The 11,309-nt window shown below is 53.6% G+C and overlaps 1 protein-coding gene across 1 annotated transcript; it reads left to right on the top strand.

Annotated features, from left to right (window-relative positions):
* The first annotated feature begins 490 nt into the window (after positions 1–490).
* On the top strand, positions 491–11,069 carry LOC135574096 (uncharacterized). Its single transcript, XM_065024977.1, has 2 exons — positions 491–588; positions 10,304–11,069. The coding sequence occupies exons 1-2, from the start codon at positions 491–493 to the stop codon at positions 11,067–11,069; spliced, it is 864 nt and encodes a 287-aa protein (XP_064881049.1).
* The last annotated feature ends 240 nt before the right edge of the window (positions 11,070–11,309 follow it).

Below are 11,309 nucleotides of genomic sequence, written 5' to 3' on the forward strand. Positions count from 1 at the left end.
TCCTTCACCTAGTCCAAACCCTATGGACCAATTTGGCTGGGCTCTGTGGCATTCGGCCTGGAATGGGATGAATTTGGAGGAGAGGAAGGACGGGGGAGAGAGGAGGGAGACCTATTTATCAATCCATCTAATCAATGTGTCTCCAAATCTCCAAATCTCTCCAATCACAACCGTTTGTCTCTTTGAGATGTGAAGAGAGAGATCTATCCATCCGTCTCTGTTTAATCTGCCGCTTCTGGATGGGGTACTGTGGGTGAGAGGGACAGGGAGACAGAGAGGTAGAGGGGGATGGTGTTAGTGACAGAGGGAGATCTATCTATCCATCTAATCTGTCAGTTTAATCTATCTGTCACTTCTGGGTGGGGTCAGTGTGGGTGAGAGGGGCAGGGAGACAGAGAGGTCGAGGGGGATGATGGGAGATCTATCTATCCATCTAATCTGTCTGTTTTGGCCGGGCTCGTGGGTGTGCTGTCTTTTTGTCAGGAAACCGATGGAAGCCTATCAGCTCACCACAAAGCTCACCACAGAGCTCACCACAGAGCTCACCAACACACACACCCTGGAGGAAGAAACAACACACCCTGACAGGTGGGTTACACACACACACACACACACACACACACACACACACACACACACACACACACACACACACACACACACACACACACACACACACACACACGCACACACACACTGTGATGGAGAAGAAACAACACACCCTGACAGGTGGGTTACACACACACACACACACAAACACACACACACACACACACACACACACACACACACACACACACACACACACACACACACACACACACACACACACACACACACACACACACACACACACACACACACACACACACACACACACGCACACACACACTGTGATGGAGGAGAAAAACACACCTTAACTGTTGAGCTAATGCATGGGTGCAACAGGAGACTGGTGGCACCTTAATTAGGGAGGCCGGGCTCGTGGTGATTGCTGGAGTGGAATGGTATCAAATACATCAAACACATAGTTTCCATGGTTTCCATGTGTTTGATGCCATTCCATTCACTCCGTTCCAGCCATTATTATGAGCCAGCCTCCACTGATGCGCACACACATTCACGCACAAGTACACATACACACACACAGACGCTCCAAACAAGTTTTTAAAAATCACCTCCTTCTCTGTGGGTCAGCTGTATCTCTGGCTACCCATCTGTCCGTGACGGCGTGGCGGGTAATCACTGGCTGTGATTGTGTGGGCAGGGGGCCGTTAGGGCCGGCTGATGCCTGACAGAGTGCACTCTGCCTGGGCAGGGAGGTGCAGGGGAGGGGAGGGGAGATAGACCTTGAGCTCACTAGTTAGAGGAGAGGGCTGGCTGTCTGGAGGGGAGGTAGACCATCAGTTAGGGGAGAGGGCTGGCTGTCTGGAGAGGAGGTAGACCATCAGTTAGGGGAGAGGGCTGGCTGTCTGGAGGGGAGGTAGACCATCAGTTAGGGGAGAGGGCTGGCTGTCTGGAGGGGAGGTAGACCATCAGTTAGAGGAGAGGGCTGGCTGTCTGGAGGGGAGTTAGACCATCAGTTAGAGGAGAGGGCTGACTGTCTGGAGGGGAGGTAGACCATCAGTTAGAGGAGAGGGCTGACTGTCTGGAGGGGAGGGAGACCATCAGTTAGAGGAGAGGGCTGGCTGTCTGGAGGGGAGGGAGACCATCAGTTAGGGGAGAGGGCTGGCTGTCTGGAGGGGAGTTAGACCATCAGTTAGGGGAGAGGGCTGGCTGTCTGGAGGGGAGGGGAGGTAGACCATCAGTTAGAGGAGAGGGCTGACTGTCTGGAGGGGAGGGAGGGAGACCATCAGTTAGGGGAGAGGGCTGTCTGTCTGGAGGGGAGGGAGACCATCAGTTAGGGGAGAGGGCTGGCTGTCTGGAGAGGAGGTAGACCATCAGTTAGAGGAGAGGGCTGGCTGTCTGGAGGGGAGGTAGACCATCAGTTAGAGGAGAGGGATGTCTGTCTGGAGGGGAGGTAGACCATCAGTTAGAGGAGAGGGCTGTCTGTCTGGAGGGGAGGTAGACCATCAGTTAGGGGAGAGGGCTGGCTGTCTGGAGGGGAGGTAGACCATCAGTTAGGGGAGAGGGCTGGCTGTCTGGAGGGGAGGTAGACCATCAGTTAGAGGAGAGGGCTGACTGTCTGGAGGGGAGGTAGACCATCAGTTAGGGAGGGGGCTGTCTGGGGGGGAGATAGACCATCAGTTAGGGGAGAGGGCTGGCTGTCTGGAGGGGAGGTAGACCATCAGTTAGGGGAGAGGGCTGTCTGTCTGGAGAGGAGGTAGACCATCAGTTAGGGGAGAGGGCTGGCTGTCTGGAGGGAAGGTAGACCATCAGTTAGGGGAGAGGGCTGGCTGTCTGGAGGGGAGGTAGACCATCAGTTAGGGGAGAGGGCTGTCTGTCTGGAGAGGAGGTAGACCATCAGTTAGGGGAGAGGGCTGGCTGTCTGGAGGGGAGGTAGACCATCAGTTAGGGGAGAGGGCTGGCTGTCTGGAGGGGAGATAGACCATCAGTTAGGGAGGGGGCTGTCTGTCTGGAGGGGAGGTAGACCATCAGTTAGGGGAGAGAGCTGGCTGTCTGGCGGGTAGGTAGACCATCAGTTAGGGGAGAGGGCTGGCTGTCTGGAGGGGAGGTAGACCATCAGTTAGGGGAGAGGGCTGGCTTTCTGGAGGGGAGGTAGACCATCAGTTAGAGGAGAGGGCTGGCTGTCTGGAGGGGAGGTAGACCATCAGTTAGAGGAGAGGGCTGGCTGTCTGGAGGGGAGGTAGACCATCAGTTAGGGGAGAGGGCTGGCTGTCTGGAGGGGAGGTAGACCATCAGTTAGAGGAGAGGGCTGGCTGTCTGGAGGGGAGGTAGACCATCAGTTAGGGGAGAGGGCTGGCTGTCTGGAGGGGAGTTAGACCATCAGTTAGAGGAGAGGGCTGACTGTCTGGAGGGGAGGTAGACCATCAGTTAGAGGAGAGGGCTGACTGTCTGGAGGGGAGGGAGACCATCAGTTAGAGGAGAGAGCTGGCTGTCTGGAGGGGAGGGAGACCATCAGTTAGGGGAGAGGGCTGGCTGTCTGGAGGGGAGTTAGACCATCAGTTAGGGGAGAGGGCTGGCTGTCTGGAGGGGAGGGGAGGTAGACCATCAGTTAGAGGAGAGGGCTAACTGTCTGGAGGGGAGGGAGACCATCAGTTAGAGGAGAGGGCTGGCTGTCTGGAGGGGAGGTAGACCATCAGTTAGAGGAGAGGGCTGGCTGTCTGGAGGGGAGGTAGACCATCAGTTAGGGAGAGGGCTGGCTGTCTGGAGAGGAGGTAGACCATCAGTTAGAGGAGAGGGCTGGCTGTCTGGAGAGGAGGTAGACCATCAGTTAGAGGAGAGGGCTGGCTGTCTGGAGGGGAGGTAGACCATCAGTTAGGGGAGAGGGCTGGCTGTCTGGAGGGGAGGGAGACCATCAGTTAGGGGAGAGGGCTGGCTGTCTGGAAAGGAGGTAGACCATCAGTTAGAGGAGAGGGCTGGCTGTCTGGAGGGGAGGTAGACCATCAGTTAGGGGGCTGTCTGGGGGGATAGACCATCAGTTAGGGAGAGGGCTGGCTGTCTGGAGGGGAGGTAGACCATCAGTTAGGGGAGAGGGCTGTCTGTCTGGAGAGGAGGTAGACCATCAGTTAGGGGAGAGGGCTGGCTGTCTGGAGGGGAGGTAGACCATCAGTTAGAGGAGAGGGCTGACTGTCTGGAGGGGAGATAGACCATCAGTTAGGGGAGAGGGCTGGCTGTCTGGAGGGGAGGTAGACCATCAGTTAGGGGAGAGGGCTGTCTGTCTGGAGAGGAGGTAGACCATCAGTTAGGGGAGAGGGCTGGCTTTCTGGAGGGGAGGTAGACCATCAGTTAGGGGAGAGGGCTGGCTGTCTGGAGGGGAGGTAGACCATCAGTTAGAGGAGAGGGCTGGCTGTCTGGAGGGGAGGTAGACCATCAGTTAGAGGAGAGGGCTGGCTGTCTGGAGGGGAGGTAGACCATCAGTTAGGGGAGAGGGCTGGCTGTCTGGAGGGGAGGTAGACCATCAGTTAGAGGAGAGGGCTGGCTGTCTGGAGGGGAGGTAGACCATCAGTTAGGGGAGAGGGCTGGCTGTCTGGAGGGGAGTTAGACCATCAGTTAGAGGAGAGGGCTGACTGTCTGGAGGGGAGGTAGACCATCAGTTAGAGGAGAGGGCTGACTGTCTGGAGGGGAGGGAGACCATCAGTTAGAGGAGAGAGCTGGCTGTCTGGAGGGGAGGGAGACCATCAGTTAGGGGAGAGGGCTGGCTGTCTGGAGGGGAGTTAGACCATCAGTTAGGGGAGAGGGCTGGCTGTCTGGAGGGGAGGGGAGGTAGACCATCAGTTAGAGGAGAGGGCTGACTGTCTGGAGGGGAGGGAGACCATCAGTTAGAGGAGAGGGCTGGCTGTCTGGAGGGGAGGTAGACCATCAGTTAGAGGAGAGGGATGGCTGTCTGGAGGGGAGGTAGACCATCAGTTAGGGATAGGGCTGGCTGTCTGGAGAGGAGGTAGACCATCAGTTAGAGGAGAGGGCTGGCTGTCTGGAGAGGAGGTAGACCATCAGTTAGAGGAGAGGGCTGGCTGTCTGGAGGGGAGGTAGACCATCAGTTAGGGGAGAGGGCTGTCTGTCTGGAGAGGAGGTAGACCATCAGTTAGAGGAGAGGGCTGGCTGTCTGGAGGGGAGGTAGACCATCAGTTAGGGGAGAGGGCTGTCTGTCTGGAGGGGAGGGAGACCATCAGTTAGGGGAGAGGGCTGGCTGTCTGGAGAGGAGGTAGACCATCAGTTAGAGGAGAGGGCTGGCTGTCTGGAGGGGAGGTAGACCATCAGTTAGAGGAGAGGGATGTCTGTCTGGAGGGGAGGTAGACCATCAGTTAGAGGAGAGGGCTGGCTGTCTGGAGAGGAGGTAGACCATCAGTTAGAGGAGAGGGCTGACTGTCTGGAGGGGAGGGAGACCATCAGTTAGAGGAGAGAGCTGGCTGTCTGGAGGGGAGGGAGACCATCAGTTAGGGGAGAGGGCTGGCTGTCTGGAGGGGAGGGGTCTGGAGGGGAGGGGAGACCATCAGTTAGAGGAGAGGGCTGACTGTCTGGAGGGGAGGGAGACCATCAGTTAGAGGAGAGGGCTGGCTGTCTGGAGGGGAGGTAGACCATCAGTTAGAGGAGAGGGCTGGCTGTCTGGAGGGGAGGTAGACCATCAGTTAGGGAGAGGGCTGACTGTCTGGAGGGGAGGTAGACCATCAGTTAGAGGAGAGGGCTGACTGTCTGGAGAGGAGGTAGACCATCAGTTAGGGGAGAGGGCTGGCTGTCTGGAGGGGAGGTAGACCATCAGTTAGAGGAGAGGGCTGGCTGTCTGGAGGGGAGGTAGACCATCAGTTAGGGAAGAGGGCTGGCTGTCTGGAGAGGAGGTAGACCATCAGTTAGGGGAGAGGGCTGGCTGTCTGGAGAGGAGGTAGAACATCAGTTAGAGGAGAGGGCTGGCTGTCTGGAGGGGAGGTAGACCATCAGTTAGGGGAGAGGGCTGGCTGTCTGGAGAGGAGGTAGAACATCAGTTAGAGGAGAGCGCTGGCTGTCTGGAGGGGAGGTAGACCATCAGTTAGGGGAGAAGGCTGGCTGTCTGGAGAGGAGGTAGACCATCAGTTAGAGGAGACGGCTGGCTGTCTGGAGGGGTGGTAGACCATCAGTTAGAGGAGACGGCTGGCTGTCTGGAGGGGAGGTAGACCATCAGTTAGAGGAGAGGGCTGGCTGTCTGGAGGGGAGGTAGACCATCAGTTAGAGGAGAGGGCTGGCTGTCTGGAGGGGAGGTAGACCATCAGTTAGAGGAGAGGGCTGGCTGTCTGGAGAGGAGGTAGACCATCAGTTAGAGGAGAGGGCTGGCTGTCTGGAGGGGAGGTAGACCATCAGTTAGGGGAGAGTGGTGGTTGTCTGGTCACCTAACAGACTGCTCTTCTCTGTATCACGGAGGCGCTCCGCACTGCTAAAGCTAACTCACTCTCCTCTGCTCTCATCCTTCTAGACCTATCGGCTGCCTTCGATACTGTGAACCATCAGATCCTCCTCTCCACCCTCTCCGAGTTGGGCATCTCCGGCGCGGCCCACGCTTGGATTGCGTCCTACCTGACAGGTCGCTCCTACCAGGTGGCGTGGCGAGAATCCGTCTCCTCACCACGTGCTCTCACCACTGGTGTCCCCCAGGGCTCTGTTCTAGGCCCTCTCCTATTCTCGCTATACACCAAGTCACTTGGCTCTGTCATAACCTCACATGGTCTCTCCTATCATTGCTATGCAGACGACACACAATTAATCTTCTCCTTTCCCCTTCTGATGACCAGGTGGCTAATCGCATCTCTGCATGTCTGGCAGACATATCAGTGTGGATGACGGATCACCACCTCAAGCTGAACCTCGGCAAGACGGAGCTGCTCTTCCTCCCGGGAAGGACTGCCCGTTCCATGATCTCGCCATCACGGTTGACAACTCCACTGTGTCCTCCTCCCAGAGCGCTAAGAACCTTGGCGTGATCCTGGACAACACCCTGTCGTTCTCAACTAACATCAAGGCGGTGGCCCGTTCCTGTAGGTTCATGCTCTACAACATCCGCAGAGTACGACCCTGCCTCACACAGGAAGCGGCGCAGGTCCTAATCCAGGCACTTGTCATCTCCCGTCTGGATTACTGCAACTCGCTGTTGGCTGGGCTCCCTGCCTGTGCCATTAAACCCCTACAACTCATCCAGAACGCCGCAGCCCGTCTGGTGTTCAACCTTCCCAAGTTCTCTCACGTCACCCCGCTCCTCCGCTCTCTCCACTGGCTTCCAGTTGAAGCTCGCATCCGCTACAAGACCATGGTGCTTGCCTACGGAGCTGTGAGGGGAACGGCACCTCAGTACCTCCAGGCTCTGATCAGGCCCTACACCCAAACAAGGGCACTGCGTTCATCCACCTCTGGCCTGCTCGCCTCCCTACCACTGAGGAAGTACAGTTCCCGCTCAGCCCAGTCAAAACTGTTCGCTGCTCTGGCCCCCCAATGGTGGAACAAACTCCCTCACGACGCCAGGGCAGCGGAGTCAATCACCACCTTCCGGAGACACCTGAAACCCCACCTCTTTAAGGAATACCTAGGATAGGATAAAGTAATCCTTCTCACCCCCCTTAAAAGATTTAGATGCACTATTGTAAAGTGGCTGCTCCACTGGATGTCATAATGTGAATGCACCAATTTGTAAGTCGCTCTGGATAAGAGCGTCTGCTAAATGACTCAAATGTAAATGTAAATGTAACAGTAGTGAGGGTAGGGTTATCTTCTCTGGGGTTTTGCTCCTGCAGCTTCCAATACCCCACAGACATCAGTCAGACTCTATATCCCCCTTAGTCCTCCCAATTTCCAACTACCTCCTTCAGTTCACCCACTGTTTCTAAAATTTTATTTTAAATTGAACCTTTATTCAACTAGGCAGTTAATGGCAAATTCTTACTTACAATGACGGCCTACCGGGGAACAGTGGGTTAACTACCTTGTTCAGGGGCAGAACGACAGATTTTTACCTTGTCAGCTCGGGGAGTTGATCCAGAAACCTTTCGGTTACTGGCCCAATGCGTTAACTACTAGGCTACCTGCCACCCCAAAGAGTAGTTCCCTGACTGGGAATCGAACCCGGGCTGCAGCGGTGAGAGCGCCGAATCCTACCACTAAACCGATTGTCCTCCTTCTTTCCAACTACCTTCTTCTATCCCCCCACCATTAGTCCACTCTCTTCTCAATCCACCCACCCTTAGTCCACTCTCTTCTCAATCCAGCCACCCTTAGTCCACTCTCTTCTCAATCCACCCACCCTTAGTCCACTCTCTTCTCAATCCAGCCACCCTTAGTCCACTCTCTTCTCAATCCACCCACCCTTAGTCCAATCTCTTCTCAATCCACTCACCCATAGTCCACTCTCTTCTCAATCCACTCACCCATAGTCCACTCTCTTCTCAATCCACCCACCCTTAGTCCGCTCTCTTCTCAATCTCTTCCCATCTAAACATCTTTCAATCTCACATTCCCAGTTAGTCAATTTCCTCTAAAATGACAGGTCATTAATCAAACTCAAACCTCCTGAAGCGTCTGCTCCTTTCTTAAACCATGTTCCCTCTCTACTCAGGCTTCGGGAGCCCGTTCTATTCCTTCTAGTTGTATTATCCCACCCACATCCATGCCCCAATAGAGCCCCAAAGTGGAGGTGTCATAATACCCAAATTGACAGAATTGTCCATTTAAAGATATTTAGCCATTACTACATTTAGCTAACATTAGATAGTTAATCCAGAGATTCTTACAGAGATTCTTCTCACAAGTCTCGTCCAGATCACAATGGTACAGTATTTGTAGTTTTTTATAAAAGCCACAATAGCAGCTAATTAACATGAACACTTTTTTGCGGGTAAGTGCAGGCGAACATATTGATAAAAGTCACGAAACACTGCCCTTCCACTATGGCTGAAATGAATGGTGGAAAATGATTGGAAACGTTTCCCTGTTTGACCGCTAGGTTTTATGGGTAATATGACTCATACTGTGGTACTCCGTAACTTGTCAATACCACTTACGTTGAAGCACTGTTTGTGTAAGAAAAGGTATGAAAGTTATTCAGTTATTTAAACTCTTGAGATTTTTGCTCAGAATTTTCACAACTGTCTGGGAGTTGCAGGTTCCACCTTCAACTTCTCTGTATCTGACCGTTCGTCCCCTCGACCAGTCTTTATCCAGGACGTTTTCTGTCTTCCCTTGTCTTTCACTCTAAAATGAGTGCTGTTTGAAGTCATGAATAAGGAATGTGATGTTGGGCATCATGTTGGTACCCATTGGTTATCTCAAAAACTCATTTTCCTGAACTGCCAGACCTGCCATGTTGAACTGCCATGTTGGTACCCATTGGCAATGGGCATACTGCTGTTGTCACACCTATAGTAGAGAATGAAGAAAGAAAAACATGGCGATCGATAGCTTTGCTGTAGTTGCTGCCTTTATTGGCATGGGAAGCATATGTTAACATTGCCAAAGCAAGTGAAATAGATAATAAACAAAAGTGAAATAAACAATAAAAAGTGAACAGTAAACAATACACCCACACAAGCTCCAAAAGAATAAAGACATTACACATGTCATTATGTATATATACAGTGCTGTAACTGTCACGTTCTGACCTTAGTTCCTTGGTTTTGTCTTGTGTTTTAGTATGGTCAGGGCGTGAGTTGGGTGGGTTGTCTATGTTAGTTTTTCTATGATTTTCTATTTCTGTGTTTGGCCTGGTATGGTTCTCAATCAGAGGCAGCTGTCAATCGTTGTCCCTGATTGAGAACCATATTTAGGGAGCCTGTTTTCTGTTGTGTTTTGTGGGTGGTTGTTTTCAGTCTTTGTGTGTCTGCACCAGACAGAACTGTTCCGGTTGTTTATTTGTTGTTTTGTTATTCAGTGTTCAGTTTACATTAAAAAAGATGAACATGTACAACGCTGCGCATTGGTCCTCACCTTCTTCCACCAACGACATCCGTTACAGTAACGATGTGCTCATAGTTAAAGTACAAAGGGGAAAATAAATAATCATGAATATGGTTGTATTTAATATGGTGTTTGCTCTTCACTGGTTGCCCTTTTCTTGTGGCAACAGGTCACAAATCTTGCTGCTGTGATGGCACACTGTGGTATTTCACCCAATATATATATATCTTTCTCTCTCGCTATCACAGGCAAGAGAAAGTCAATGTCATTGGAGGTCCTATCCTATCCCACTATGCACTGTCTCAGGGAGCCCAGTCACCTCGCCCTCCATTGGTTTTAAAACAGGGACCACACAGATACCAAAATATCCACCACATTAGCCAAGTCAACACAAACTGACTGCTCTTACAACCTCCATCAGCCTCAACCCCCAGGCTTTCTCCCTCTACACCCAACCCAGACCTCCATCAGTCAGTTCCATCACCCTCAACCCCCAGGCTTTCTCCCTCTACACCCAACCCAAACCTCTATCAGTCAGCTCCATCACCCTCAACCCCCAGGCTTTCTCCCTCTACACCCAACCCAGACCTCCATCAGTCAGCTCCCTCACCCTCAACCCCCAGGCTTTCTCCCTCTACACCCAACCCAGACCTCCATCAGTCAGCTCCATCACCCTCAACCCCCAGGCTTTCTCCCTCTACACCCAACCCAGACCTCCATCAGTCAGCTCCATCACCCTCAACCCCCAGGCTTTCTCCCTCTAAACCCAACCCAGACCTCCATCAGTCAGCTCCATCACCCTCAACCCCCAGGCTTTCTCCCTCTACACCCAACCCAGACCTCCATCAGTCAGCTCCATCACCCTCAACCCCCAGGCTTTCTCCCTCTACACCCAACCCAGACCTCCATCAGTCAGCTCCATCACCCTCAACCCTCAGGCTTTCTCCCTCTACACCCAACCCAGACCTCCATCAGTCAGCTCCATCACCCTCAACCCCCAGGCTTTCTCCCTCTACACCCAACCCAGACCTCCATCAGTCAGCTCCATCACCATCAACCCCCAGGCTTTCTCCCTCTACACCCAACCCAGACCTCCATCAGTCAGCTCCATCACCCTCAACCCCCAGGCTTTCTCCCTCTACACCCAACCCAGACCTCCATCAGTCAGCTCCATCACCCTCAACCCCCAGGCTTTCTCCCTCTACACTCAACCCAGACCTCCATCAGTCAGCTCCAGACTCCTCAATCCCCAGACTTTCTCCCTCTACACCCAACCCAGACCTCCATCAGTCAGCTCCATCACCCTCAACCCCCAGGCTTTCTCCCTCTACACCCAACCCAAACCTCCATCAGTCAGCTCCATCACCCTCAACCCCCAGGCTTTCTCCCTCTACACCCAACCCAGACCTCCATCAGTCAGCTCCAGACCCCTCAACCCCAGGCTTTCTCCCTCTACACCCAACCTAGACCTCCATCAGTCAGCTCCATCACCCTCAACCCCCAGGCTTTCTCCCTCTACACCCAACCCAGACCTCCATTAGTCAGCTCCAGACCCCTCAACCCCCAGGCTTTCTCCCTCTACACCCAACCCAGACCTCCATCAGTCAGCTCCAGACCCCTCAACCCCCAGACTTTCTCCCTCTACACCCAACCCAGACCTCCATCAGTCAGCTCCATCACCCTCAACCCCCAGGCTTTCTCCCTCTACACCCAACCCAGACCTCCATCAGTCAGCTCCAGACCCATCAACCCCCAGGCTTTCTCCCTCTAGATATGTGTCG

Source organism: Oncorhynchus nerka, linkage group LG11 (assembly GCF_034236695.1).
Source record: "Oncorhynchus nerka isolate Pitt River linkage group LG11, Oner_Uvic_2.0, whole genome shotgun sequence".
NCBI lineage: Eukaryota > Metazoa > Chordata > Actinopteri > Salmoniformes > Salmonidae > Oncorhynchus > Oncorhynchus nerka.